At 38.0% G+C, this 14765-nt stretch overlaps 1 protein-coding gene across 3 annotated transcripts in view; it reads left to right on the plus strand.

Annotated features, from left to right (window-relative positions):
• ETFA (electron transfer flavoprotein subunit alpha) overlaps positions 1-14765 on the plus strand; it is a 43712-nt gene that overhangs the window by 24291 nt on the left and 4656 nt on the right. For all 3 annotated transcript variants that reach the window (XM_069797902.1, XM_069797900.1, XM_069797901.1), the window contains exons 7-10: positions 429-530; positions 1338-1406; positions 2458-2540; positions 14685-14750. In XM_069797902.1, coding sequence (XP_069654003.1) covers positions 429-530; positions 1338-1406; positions 2458-2540; positions 14685-14750 — 320 coding nt within the window. The remainder of the gene's footprint in view (positions 1-428; positions 531-1337; positions 1407-2457; positions 2541-14684; positions 14751-14765) is intronic.

Genomic DNA, 14765 nt, shown 5'->3' on the forward strand with positions numbered 1-14765 from the left:
CTCATACTTTTCTGGGTGGCTTAGTACCTGCCCCTGAACCATCCTGTATTTCCTAATGTCTGGGGATGTTAGGAAACAAATGCTACTTGATACTTAAGATTAGCATATTGCACTGTCATTGCGCTACTTAATTGGCTTGTTTGCCTGTCTTAAGAGCCACACTTACATTGATATCAACACAGCATAGTATTACTTTATACAATAGACCTTCATTTTAGTGCAGCTTGTACTATAGGTTACTTAAACACAACTAATGAAAGAGGCTTGTAACTCAGCCACAGAGCAATTACTGATAGTAGTTAAAAGCTCGTGGTAGAATTGGTTATAGAACTAACTTTTGCATTAAGTTTAAGCTCAAATTTAAACAGTTGAAAATACACGCTTTATCCTTTTTCTTGTGAATGTTTTTCTTCATCTGATGAATGCAGTAACCCCTCCGCCGCCTGTTGGTATCTCTGAATGGATTGAGCAGAAGTTGACAAAAAGCGATCGACCAGAGCTTACTAGTGCAAAAGTGGTTGTATCGGGTGGTAAGTCAATAATATTAAAACTGTGTTATGTGCAATTAAGTAATGGTACATCCTGATTAAATAATACCTGTAGCAGAACACTATAATGTGATACACTAAAAAAAAAAAAAAAAATTATGATGTAGTTCTGAAATACAGCATAGCAGGCCAGTGGGAATGCACCCAACATGTATTTTTCGTGAAGAGGCAAAACATGTTTTAACATATGCTAGTAGGCTTTTTAAGAACATTGTTGTATTTGGTGAGCCCCTTTAAAATTATAGCGATATGATGTGCTTTTAGGTCCAAATCTGTCATGTTTAAAATTATTGCTAATCGTTACAGGCAGTCCAAACATTATTATGTAATGGCTTTAATGGTTCTAAAAATCATTATGTTTGTATTCTGCTCTTCAGGTATAAAGTGATGGACTGTGACTCTTCCTGTATGCCTACAGCTAAAAAATTATTCTGTAGTTATCCCACTACAGAGTTTTGTACCTGAAGCCAGCAGAGGGAGCACAAATTAGTAAAAAAATCCTGTTTCCCTGATTTAGGAGAATGATCTTGATGATGCTGTGTGCAGGAAGTAAACTAGACAGAGTGGTGTTGGTTTATACATATGAAATAATAATATTAATCACCAAGACAAAAGCTAAATCTCCAAATATTAAATACTATTTAGTAATATATCCAAAAATACCCTATGCAAGCACATATTTGTGCCTTTGCAAACTCAAATACTCATACAGAAAGTTTATGTAGGCAATAAAAAAAAAAATCTTAAAGCATATTATGTTCTTTCTTTATCTTTTTTTGTTCTTTTAAGGGAGAGGCTTGAAGAGCGGTGAGAATTTTAAGTTGTTATATGATCTTGCGGATCAATTGCATGCTGCAGGTAAACTTATTTTCTTCCTTTTTTTTTAACCCTGGTTATTATATTTTTAAAAGGTTACATAAAAGACTTAAGATGAACATTGTTTTTAATTTTCATCTCTCTCTCAAATAAATTCTTAAAATCCTGTTAGTTTAGTCGTAGATACAGTTTTGTCTTGTCCTTGTGGTCAACTGTGTATTTGAATGCCTGTGTCTGAAGCAAAATACTAAACTGTAATATTCTCTGTCCTCCTCAAATATCCAGATCACAAGCTCACAAACAAAAAGTGAAGTTGTATAAATTAAGAAATGGTCTTAGCTCACTTTGACGTGCTGATATTTTCTTCATTCATCCTTATATACTACTCCTTTACAGAATCCCTTTCACACTTCTTGTAGTTTGAGTGGCTCTGTCTTTTTGCTATGCTTTGTATTAAAAGGAGAAAACTGACTGTGTACAGCGTTTCAGTAAAATATTTTAAGAAAAGGTTGGGAGAGGAGGACGAACTGTTTGCATTAATATTTTAACTACATTAGTTTTAGATTTCACATGTAATAATAAATTTATAGTTCTACATGAACGGCTTTGTTTTTAAATTGGTGGCTTCGCTAACTAAATGTCCATGTGGCATTGTCAAGTTTACTTTGATATTTTTCTTCCGTATGCCTGAGTTTTTAGCTCCACAGCGATATAAGATGGCACATGTGTTCTGTTTAAACTTGGGAGGATCATTATGGGAAGGCATTTATGGGAAAATCCTCTTTTGACAAAGCAACAAGAGAAAATAATGGAAATATGCCAGACCAAAATCCTTGGTTTCAAATATATGGCCCTTTGGTACTGGGAGTAAGGATTTCCTGTTGCTTATGAAGTGCATTAGCACTTAGTATTTGGAAGTTTCAGCCAGTGGTATAGAGAGGGATTACTATAACAGCTTTTAAGAGGGAAGTTTCTAAATATGTGCCCTTAGAGTGTGGGACTCTTCAGTGAAATACATGTGCTTTTATGGTGATAGAAATTTGGCTCACTAATATTTTAAAAGAAAACACTGGAAATATTTTCTTTCAACTAGTTGGAGCTTCCCGTGCAGCTGTTGATGCTGGCTTTGTTCCTAATGACATGCAAGTTGGACAGACGGGCAAAATAGTAGCACCAGTAAGTATGGAAATATCTTTCATAAAAGAGCTGTGATGTTTTCTAGCATGCATTTTCCTTCAAAGCAAGTGCTTAGAAATGAGCTAAGTCTTAATACTGAGCCTAACAGGAAAAGCTTAGTGTGCCCATTGTGATATTGTCACTTGACCATGTGTTTGCAAAACTACAGCAGCAAGCTGTGATGTAAATCTCGACTTTGGGTCAATTGGAAGTGTTCTGCACATAGTTTTGTCAGAGGTTTTGCATGCTGGATTTTTTCATGGTTGCCTGTGCTGAACCTTTTTTAGTTTTCTAACAGCCATCATTGATATGCTAAAAGATGTCATTGCCAACATAAACTCGAAATTATATTGATATGTGGCTTGATCTCTGGGAAGTGTGTTTTTTGGTTTTTGGCTTTTTTTTTTAACAGGTAATAATTTTTTTTTTAAAGTTTTGGTAACCATAACTGGATTATTGCATTATGTTCTAAGCAAAATTTTTGTAAGAGATGAAAGTGCAAGAAACTTAAGTGATAAATAATCTACAGGTTGGCTGCTGTAGAGTGAAATACCAGGAAGGGCATACTCTAATGAGTGGCTTAATGTTGGGAAATAACCTGCTGCATATCTTTTCTGCTATGCATCCTGGTATCACAGGGGACTGATTTCTATCCCTGTGTCGTTTTGGATTGGGGGGGGGGAGGGTGTCTTCCTGTCATGTAGAAGTCTGAGACTACCTTTGTTGTTCCTTATGACCTCGGGAAATTTGGGGAAAGTGGTAGACAGATAAAGCGCACTGGAGCATTCGTAAATAAGAAGGTACAAATGTAGCTTGTCTCAGCGTGGGCTAGAATGTGCGCTAGCACATGATGATTGTCAACATGAGTAGGGAATTGTGACTAAGAACGTGGCCAGGTATGGCAATCTGGCAGATGTACACTTTGAGCTATATAATCAAGTAAACATTTAGCCTTTCAGTAAGCAGTTCTTTGAGTGTGTATGGCAACAGAAAGCACCAAAGAGCAACTTTATACTTGTTAAGGGTTTGATGAGACCAGAGGGGAGAGTGACCTAGAACTTAGTAGAGAAACTTGTCATATTTCAACTCTTGCATTTACCAAATCACAATAATTTAAATAATACTAAAAAGCTGTACATGTCCAAAGCTTTGATAGGATCTGAAATGTTTTGCCTTTGTACCATTAAGAGTTACAAATTCATGAACCTCAAACCATGGCCATTATTTTTGCAGTATAGAGCAGGATAGAGCAGTACTTGAAGGTATCAAAGACAGGGGGCTTGTGATTCCTGGAGTCTGTTGTCAGTTCTACCTGGTGGGTTTTCTTGAACAAGGTACTTTGTGCTTCTGAGTTCTTCTGTCTTGAAACGTGGATAGGGATATTTGCTGCTTTTTTTTTTTTTTTTTAAGGCCTCATCAGAGGCTGCCTGATGATAGCCCTGTAGGGCTAAGTGGAGCTATTTCTAGGCACACTAATGTTTAACCTGTAAATCTGTATGATAACCAACTGATACAAAAAACAGCTTCTGAGAAACAGACCTATTGGTAAGACTTAAGGTCCATCTGGTTGCATATTGTGTCCTTCCAAAATCTTGATAGCAGTGATAGTAACCTCTGCTATGCAAGGAAATTGTGAGGCTTTACAGATTATAAATGCAACCTAACTTCTTTCTGGTGATGTCTTTCTTTTGTGCATAGTTTGCAATTGTTATTTTTTTGGCCGTAGTGCAGGACAGCTATAGCCCCCAGCATAATACTTCCTGTTTGCTAAGGGAACATTTGTATTTAAATATAATGCACTTTCTTTTGATTTATGCAGTAGGTATAAGGTCCACCGTATTGCAGCAAGCTAATCAACACTAATTCAGAAAGTACAGCTGCAACATACGTGGAAATTGCAGGTTCCAAAGAAGGCAGAGTTTGTTGTCATAAGGAGGCAATCTTTAGCTGGTTGTTGTGTACCCAAACCTTTGAAAACCAGGGAGTAAGCTGAATGTCATTTAACTGCGTACATCAAAAGGGTGTGAGATGAGACTGACCATTCTTAGTTCTTCACTACCCAGATATCCATTGATGATGTGGAGAATGCTAATTTGAAGACAGCTCAGCTCTGGTTTGTGTGTCTTGAGGCTCAACAATGAACATTCTTTCCAGAGTCAAGGGCATATAAACAATTATGTTGAAACAAAAAAGGGTAGTTTTTGACGAAGTTATAGTGCTATAACTTGCCACAGATGGCTCATAGCAACATATGAAAGTCATAAGAACATACAGCCACATCATATGATCACATCAATGTCACCATTGTCATCTTCTAGAGGATTGTTTAAAATAGCCATTAGTCAGTCAGGACTGACTAATGAATGTTCAACTATGGTGTCAATAAACAATCCTAACTGGCACAATTGCATGGTGTTACATCTTTTTGTCAGCAGGTTGGTGGATTTCTCTCTCATCTCCCTTCTTAACAAATACTTATTAAGTAGTGAGTTATGCAGAGTACTGAAAATATGCCCCTTCTTTCAAATTGTTCAAATATTTCTTCTGGACCTTAAAATACATGCAAGGACAGCATACAGTGGCTTAGAAGTATAGAAAATATTTTATATTGATTCTAGTGAAAGTGCAAGTTGAACTGATACTAAGCCCTCAGAATTGCTGACTAGAGGAATTAATTTTTCAATGTGCTGGATAGGTATCCTGAATCTGAGGCAGTTTAAAGCTGCAAATTCTTAACTTGACATTCCTAATTCTACTTTGCCGTCTTCTTGGTACTTTAGCTGGAAAATTATTCTGTGCAATGGAAGATAAAGTTCACTTAAGGAGTAGAACTGAACTTTCTTGATCAGATCAAGGTTATACTGGCTATTTTAACAATCCTCTAGAAGATGACTGCTTTCTCTTCCTATGAGGTATGCTTGATATCACTAGTTCAGGGAGAGCTCATGACATTTTATCTGGAAAATTGCAAAGCAGCTTTGTACATTGGTTAGTTACATTAGCTGAGACCTGAGTTTTGTGTTTAGTTTTGAACTCCAGTTGATGTGGTGCCTGCCTTCCTGGGCATGTGGGTTTTAAGCAGGGGAAGAATCGTGGATACAAGAAACTGTTGGAGTTGGAGACATACTTGCTCTCTCCTGTGCATCTGTTAGTTTCTGATGGGAAAGTATCTTAGCATATACTCTTACTCTTCTATTCATAGTTGCTTGCCCAGTCTCAGCGGAGGATTGGAATGCATTGTTTTTAAAGGACTCTGGAATTAGGTCATTTTGGGGACTAGAGAGGGAGATGAGTTAGTTACAAGCTCAGGAAGAGAGGAGGTGCTTCTGCTGCTGCTTTTTGTGTATGACTGCTGGGGAGTGTTTCTGTGCTTATCATTGGGTAAGAAGGTGATAATCTAAAAGATCTGCTTCTTTCTTCCCTTGTGCCTTTGATTGTGGATTTGGTGAAGGAAGGGTAATTTTGGTCATTGGTCCTTCAGTAATTCCGTGACTGGCTTCGATTTTTAAGAGTGCAGCCCAGACAGTGCATCAGAGGGCATGAGAACCTCACAGCCACAGCAGCTTTCCTGAAATGCTGGTGTATTAATACATGAACAAACTGCCAGTCAAGAAACAATTGTAGTTCATTTTGTTTAAGTCATGAAAGAATGCACTTAATTAAGGAGTACAAATTTCACCTTCTTTCTGTTTGAGAATTAGTTCTAAACAGTACATCTACACTTCCAAAATAGCCTTGGATCTCTAAACTTTGAGCTTTTGTTCATGTTGGAATTTATGCATTTTGTTGTTTTTTGACTGGATCTCTGGTAATTTTTCTTTTGTCTAATTTTATTCCAGTTGTTAAAATGTTTGGTGTATTATTTTTGTTTCTGTTAGTAGCTTTTTTTACCTGTTGATTTCAGGTGATTGCAGCTCCTGTTTGGACATTGTGTCTTATAAAAGAGAAGGCTGATTTATATTACTTGATGAGATGGAAGGAAGGAAATTTTCAGGCATAAGTGGATATATTAAAATATAAAATGTTACCTTCCTAATTAAAAAAGTAATTTAGTATCTTCAGTGTCTTTAATCAGTGACAACCATTTTAGGAGTGTATTTTTTTAAATTAGAAGCCAGTTTTCCCCTATTTCTTATATGCAGGTGTTCTGCAGAAAAATGAAATTCAGTTCTCAGATTAGGCACTGTATATAGTTTCTGTTTAAGAAAAAAGCCCGTATAAGAATGTTCAGATTAGTTGGTTTTGGATAAAAATATTCTTCCCATGAGTGCCTACTGTTAAGCATTAGTTAAGTATATCCAGTTAGAAAATACAAAATTCCCTGCACTGATCAAGCCTCCCACCACCACCCCAGAGTAACAGCTATTTTTAGATAAGAAGTTTCAAATAGTCAGGTGCATTAGTTTTCACGGTAAAAATCTTCCCAGTTCTTTCTATTTTGTTTACCAAAAAAAAAAAAAAAAAAAGAAGAGCAAAAGGGGGGATGAGACAAAAGAAGGTAAATAATGTTTTTCAGTTATTTAAAACTTTTGTACATAGAACATGAATGCTTCATTTATTAGCTTTCCTTACCCTAGGTATAATTAGCAACATTTCTAACATACAAAGAAGTATGTTAATCTTTCTCATGAATTTGCATAATTTGTCTAATATTTAAACAAAAAAAATCTGACTTGTGAGAAAAGAAAAGCAACTACTCTAAGTCTTAAGTAGCTTGTTAGTTTCTGAACTGTGAACTTTGCAGTACAGATTTGTGAGGAAGGGGCATATAGGGGATGATTGAATGCCTACAGATAGGTGTCTAATGTCATTTTAGCCATCTGGGGTATAAGAAGTACATTCACAGGGCTGGTAGTTACTGTGTGGGACCTGGAGACTTCCTTCTGGAGCAGCATCTATGATTCAGGTGGGAAATCTTACACTGTCTACAATGCTACTAGGCACCTATGTTTGGACACCCAAATTATTCTCATGGTCTTCCAAGTTTTCCCTTGTGTCCTAATTATATTCTCCCTTTAGCTTTTTAAGGAAGGTGGGGTTGTTACTGGGATTATCTCGCTCTCAACTTCTTCCCCTCAGAAAACAAACAAAACCTCAGTGGCACTGTGAGTTGTTTTGTTTTGGGGGGTTTTTGGGGGGTTTTGGGGGGTTTTTTGGGGGGGGGGGTGGGGTTTTTTTTCGGTTTTTTTGGTTTTTTTTTTTCCAGAAAGTGTGTGTCATTTTGGGCTGTTTTATTTTATCCTCTGACCTAGTGAAGGAACTGCTGCTGCCTGAAAGGCATCCTTCTAGTTTAGTCTCTTCAGAGTTTGTGTTCACTTCACTCTTTTTAAGTTTATTTTATTTTTCCTCTATTGAAGTCTGTGTTTTTTCAGGGTCCAGTTCTATAACCGCATTAGCTTTCTTAACAGGTTTTCCTAGCTGGCAATAGGGAAGACGTGGCCAGACCAGTATTTTACAACTGTAGGTCTCAAGGTGTCCATCTGGGGGTTAGCCATCGGTAGACCAGAGTTAAAAGCCTCACCTTCACTATCTCAGACTTTATTACAAGGTTTTCTTCTTGAGAAGGGTATAGTAGAGAGGGTCCATTCAGCAGGGGAAGTGCAGCCAGGCAGAACTCCTTTTTTTCCAGGTGTTCAGTTGCTGCTGTCTTGTTACTTTCAATGTTGGGCACAAAAATACTAACAGGTGACAAGAAACTGAGATGGAAAACTCAGGAACACAGAAGTTAGGAAGTACATGATGTAGTAATAATTGACGTGAGATTAGGTGATTGTGCTAGAAACGTGATATGAATGCACAGAAGGCAGATGCATTTGGACATTGTATGTGCTGAGAAACCTCAGCTGGGGAAGGGAGATGGGAATTCAGTGTAGTTCTGGTATGATCACCAGGAGTAAACTTGCTGACCAGCTTAGCTTCAGTGCTTAAGCTTTAGTTTCATACCAGAGGGTCTCTCTGGATATAATGGATTGCAGGAACTTCAAAAGGGAGAGAGATGTACAACTGTCAGGAATTGACAGTAATAATGAGGGAAAAAGAGGCACGTTAAAGAGGTGCAGCTTCAATTGACATGCTGAAGAGTAAGATATTGGTTCAGTTGAAAGGCACCAAAGCTGTGGAAGAACAGGAACAACTTAAGGTGTTTTATGACATGGAAAATGTAGGAGTGGGATGAAACTAGAAGCAGGAAAAGGAAAGCTGGATGGCAAGGCAGCATTTCCTGGCAGACAGATACATGAAGGTGCAGAATGGTCCTCTACAGAGCAGTGGAATTCCTGTTGCTCCACCTCATTTACAAGAGGATGGGACACTTTCTGAGCTTGTATATGCCCCAGTATTTTACTAGGCAGTCCCTTTCACTGCGGTGAGTGGCTTTTTAGCACTTAGTAGTCATCTGCTTGCTTTGGGAGTAGCAGGAAGGGAGAAAGACAGTATCACATTATTTACATTATTCCTGTATTTCGTACTACTTTGTATTCAGTGGCAAAGGAATCAAATACTTCCCCTAGCCTGGGTTTTGTTTTCTCTAAAATGCACGAGTGACTCATGGTTTCATTGCATAGTAAGTGGATACTAACTCTTCTTCAATGTTACTTCCCATCGCTTTCTTAGGGATCATTTGCTTGCTCAGGGTAATCTATCTGTTAAGTTTTTGTTTCCCTTCATTCCCTTGTGGGGAAGTGTAGCGAAAGTGAAACAAGGTATATTTTATCCCAATATTACTGTTCCTTTTTGTTCTTTGGCTCTTACCTAAAATTACTAACAACAGAATGAACTAATTAATTCCCTTAGCTTGGTGAGAAGTGTTACTCCTGTCATCTTGATTGTACTCACTTAAAAAAATGTTCTACTCCTTGCTTATCAATGATAAGGTCCTCATTGCTTCTTAATTTGTTACAAATACAAGAAGGAGAATATTGAGATACTAAAGTTTCTCTATTCAAACACATGGTACGTTACTGAATTTCCCCTACCTTCAGCTAGCTGCTTTGTAGGAATGCGTTATTTGTACATTACATTTGTGGGTTTTATTAACAGACCAGCAGGTGCACTTTTCGTTGTATAGATCGTTGAGGCAGGTAGCTAGCAGATGGGAACAGCGTTGGGAAAACTGACCGTGCTGGGGAAATTGTTTTTGGAATATCTCCTCTGATAATTCACTATTGTTGAAAAGTAGCTTTATAGTGGGAAACTTTAGAGAGCTGTTTGTAGGCAGCTGGGACTGAATTTACAGACTACCTTTCTCTGACTTGCTAAAAAGCTAAGGATTGACAACCCCTTTCATCCTGCATTATCCAGTGTAGCTTTTAACTCCAAGAAAACTATGTTCACAAATTGATGCTCTGCTCCTCTGGGGTTGGTGCAGGAACATTAAATTGTACTAAAATATTCATATGTGAGTGCATTTAGCTGAAAGCAATTGATGTGCTTTTCCCTAGAGAGAAAAAAAATTGCTGTATGGCCCTGCACTCCAGCAGACACCCTAACCACGCTTAAGAGTAATTACATAGCTTGGCTGATCAAAGGTTCTTAAAGTGAAAAAGAAGCTGTAGTTGGGATATAGTTTAGTAATGTGTGCTTCTTGAATGGAACATAGTCAGCTGCATCGAAGTAGTACATACTGGGTAATTGTTTGATATACAGTGTAATATATATGAACTAGTGTCAAGCCAGAAAATACTTTATTAGGTTAATAGCTTGTAATTGGAAAGAATCTCTTGTATGAAGTGATTTTCATTGCAAAGATTTCTTTCTAATTTCATTGTCCTTTCACTCTTGCAAATAAAATAAAATATCTGAGCTGCCTTTAAAAAGAGTAGACGTGCCAAAGGGGTTTATTAAACTAGCCTGTTTAAAAGCATGCCACTGGTAGGATGATAAATTGATGTACACTGAAGGTTTTCAGCGTAATTCAAAAATTGGCATAAAAATCAATAGAAGCTGATGGCATGCTTGCAAAGTAACTACCTCATCTTGTGTTGCACCTGTGGATGCACAGTAGTCTCTTACAGTGACTTTTTGAATGCTGCTGTAAGTTGCAACTAAAAACTCTTCTTGTGGTTCTCTTTAAGCAAATGTATCTTAATTGCCCCAAGGCAGCCTAAGACATTTTAAAATATTCTCATAAGTGAAAATGAAGTAAGATTATATGCCACAAATTAGTCTATAAATAATTGGAAGAGTCAGTATGCACAGGAAAATAACTGCATTGGTATATTGGTAATTATAATCATCTACATATAGCACTCTTGTGACGTTTATGCAAACAGCATGTAACTGGATATATGGATTCTGGAGCCAGTTATGCAAATTTGTGCATGTGAAGTCTCATGGACTTGCTGTAGATGCTAATATGTAAGTTGGGTACATTTAAAGCAGAAATAGGAGTTTAGGGGATGGCTGAGGGGGATTTTTTCATTTTAATGATCAGCATACAATGACTCTCTCTATAAGACATACCATGGTCATGTTTGTCGAAAAAACAATACAAGGCTAGATTAATACTTTAAATAGCAAATGAGAAGTTGGATTCATGACTTGGAATCTTGCCTTACAAATTTGGGACTTGAAGTTTTGTTTCTTTTTAGGGTTGTTGTGATGCAGATCTGTGCTTATAAACTTTGAGGTTTCTGTCAGGGTCCTGGCTCCCACTGGAGTCTTGTGGGATATTGTGTGGCAGGACAAATTAAAACACTCTTGACCTTTGTGCCAGTTTGCTGGCCAAATCAGCTTTGGCTGCTGCTGTACCCCTTGTGAGAAGCCTAATGGGTATGTTATGTGCTGATGCTCCCACCTTCACATGTTCCCATTACTGACATACCAAGCCCTTTGTGCAATAGCACATATTTAATTTAAGTACTTCCTGACTGTGCCTCCTTGCCCTCCTCTTTGTATGCTCTTAGGCTATTCGGCCCATTCAACTTCCTGTGCTGCCTGTTTCCTCCGTTGTGCTCTTTCTGACCATCAGCTCTCTTCTCTGGTGTCCCTTCTCCTGTGCTGATGTCTGCTATTCACTTCATAAAAAAAGAAAGATTTGTGGCACAGCTGTGACATACGTTCAGTAATTATTTCCTGTGTGAAATTAAGTTACTGTGAGGCAAGACAATTGTCTAATCTGATGCCATGCCCTTATACCACCAAAACTTTCGCTTTCCTTAACTTTAATTGCTTTTGGGACTTCATTTGTATCAGGCAGTGCAGTGAGCCCCTTGGTACAGAACCTGTGTGCTGTTTTGTATGCTGTTCTCATGTGGCACAGCGCTGGCAGCAGCCCTTCAGTGAAAACCTGCCTGTGCACAAGCACCAGGGAGTTGATAAATGCCACTCCATGTCCTGGACTTTGACATAAGTGCCTGTAATTGTAGGCTGTGGATCAGCTACATGACAGCAGCTTCCAGGGATCCAAAAAGCAGGAACTTGAAGTTGGCATAAAGCCATCCTTGTTGGCACCTGAGAGGTGCGATCCAGACTCTGATTTATGCCGTTTTGTGCCTTGGCGTGGGTCTCCTGCGTAGATGAGCTCTGCAGAACTTAGATCTCCTTCCAGACCTTAATGTGCTCTCTGTTGCGATGGCAGGCATGTCGCATAACACAATTGGAAGCAATGCTGCTCTGTGGTGCTGAGCTGCTTTCTGTTTTCCTCCCTCACTTACTTTGTAGTGCTTGGGGTTACAGTCCTGACTTTGGACTTTGAACGCTAACACAGTAGAAATGATAGGACTCAGCAAAAGCCATGACAGAAGTTAATGATTTCAGGGAAAATATTAAAACAAGGGTATTATGCTGAAAATAACTTAGAGATCTGAATTTCTGAGTCTTCTATGATCTCTCTGGATGACCAGTTGAATCCTTCCCTTGGAGAGCACTGAACAGTCCTGAATCTTTATCATTCAGACCTTGTGGGTCCTTTGTGTCCCTCCTACTAAATTGTAGAATAGATTTCAACTAAGATATAAGCAGTCAAATCTATTTTACAGTATGGAACTATTAATAAGAAACATGCTGTCCTATGTGTTCTTTGTATGGAAACATTGCTGAGGTGATCTACTGTAAGTGTTACAGCCTGCTGAATGGACCAGTTATCATAGCCAGAGAGCCAAAAGCATGTAACCTAGAAGGGCATGGCTTAGATGCATAATAAAGGCTTTTTAGACAAGCCTGGTGATTTACAAATGTCCTTTTAATGAAACATCCTTGTCTCCTAGATATTTTAATAGAATATATACATAGGCAGCTGGCTCCTGGTTAGCTGGATTCTTTCCAAACACTGAACTTCACAATGTTAAACAGACTGATAAGAGTATCTGGTAGTCTAGATGACTGGCACTTAATGAATTGCTCTAAAAAAAAAATCATTACAGTAATGCGTTTGTAAAAAGAGATTGTATTAAAGACTATATGATGTTAGAATAATTTCTCCTTTAACATCTGTTCTTCTATTTGGTATAATTAAAATATTGCATTTTTACCATGAGTTCTTATACGGACATACTGTATTACATTGCAGCTGTGGTTAAAATGGATTGACCTCCAATAGTAATCTACTCAGTAAAAGCTGTTGAGGCAAAGAAATTTCTGAGTGTCTTCAACAGCTGTGTGTTTTTGTGGGAACGCATAGACTACATTGTGTTTCACTTTCAAAGCAAGCCTTTTTAATAGGAAATACTTTGTTCCTGCTCTGTTTTCCCTCTCCTTCAATTTTTACAGGAGATAGCTTTTGTAGAAAAGTGTAGAAAAGCTTCATAAATTCTATTTATTCCTATTTAAAACCCCATGTAATAGGTGAAATCTGTAGCTGTAGAAATATCAGAAAGCAATCATCTTTTTTTCTTTAATTGATATAATGACTATCAGGCCTGTATGGAAAAAGCAGTCTGCGTGGCCTCTGTCTGTGCACACCTTCATTTGCCAGCCTCTTCTGTAGGTCTGTGCCTGCTCCACAGCTGTGCTTTGTTCTGTCATGTTAAAAGCCACTTAACTGTAATGCATATCTTCAGTTACACAGGGAAAAGGTTTTTTGACCCTCTTACCCTCCCTGGCCCCCAAAATAATTTCTTGAATTAGATTTGTATGTTCTTAAGTATGGACTAACCTTGGAAATTCTGTTAGTATTTGAGGTTGTGTCTTTCTAAGCATGTATAAATACCACCTTTTAATTGGTTTTGTCAGACAATCCCCTAACTAGTCTTGTGTGTTACAGTTTCCTCTTATCGAATGAGTTGGTGAAAAGTGCTTTCTTTTGTTTTTTCTTCTGTAAAATTAGGTAGCTAAACAGTACAGGTTTGACTGCTGCTTGGACTTGCGGTGGTGGGAAAACTGCCATGGAGCTGAAAATATACTTGGTTTTGGATAGATTATAGCCTGGATGACTTTCAGCCTGAGGGAAAAAAGTACTTTTCTGCTGTGAATTAAAACTGTCGATATATATCTACTTGCCTATAAATTTTCATCTATTTTGAATGTAAGTCTCTTTGGAGATGCTAGATTGGGAGCCCCAAAGTGTAGAGATCTACTGCATGTTGGTGCTTACCTGGGAAGCACTTTACTCATCCTACATAGGAGGTGATAGTGAATGGGGGAAGAAAAGCTTTAGGGCATATGAATGTTGAAGGTTGGGGTATATAATAGAAACTATCACTATGAGCATATAGTGCACCAGCCCACTTCAGTATCTGAAATGTTTTATCCTGCCATATAGGAGACTTTTTAAAGGTTTAAACACCTGAATTTCAGCTTTGTGCATTCTTTCTTATTTAAAGGATCCTAGAAGCTTCAAACAAAAAAGCTTAGGTTTTCTCTTTAGGCAACTGCATTATCCATTTGTAGGTTATCTTGCTTAATATGTGCGTTGGGAATCTCCAGGGTCATGGGTAACACTGATTGCCCTGTCCTCTGGCTGAGCAGTGTCTTACATCTGATGCAGAGCTAGCTTCCCCCTGCCCCTTCTCATCTGTCTTTCCAGATGCTCCTTCAGGATTCTCCTTTTACAGTTCCATTGCATCCCCAAGTGGGGAAGGGAACCAATATTGAAAATTACTGTAACGTAAAAACTACTGCATGTAATTGATTTTGAGTAAGGTTTGTGAGAGCTTACTGAAACTGTGCCGTGGGTACCAAAAATGTCTCATTTTTGTTATTTTCTAGGAACTTTATATTGCCGTGGGAATATCTGGAGCAATTCAACACTTGGCTGGAATGAAGGACAGCAAGGTATATAAAGATGGA

Source organism: Haliaeetus albicilla, chromosome 12, assembly GCF_947461875.1.
Source record: "Haliaeetus albicilla chromosome 12, bHalAlb1.1, whole genome shotgun sequence".
Taxonomy (NCBI): Eukaryota; Metazoa; Chordata; class Aves; order Accipitriformes; family Accipitridae; genus Haliaeetus; species Haliaeetus albicilla.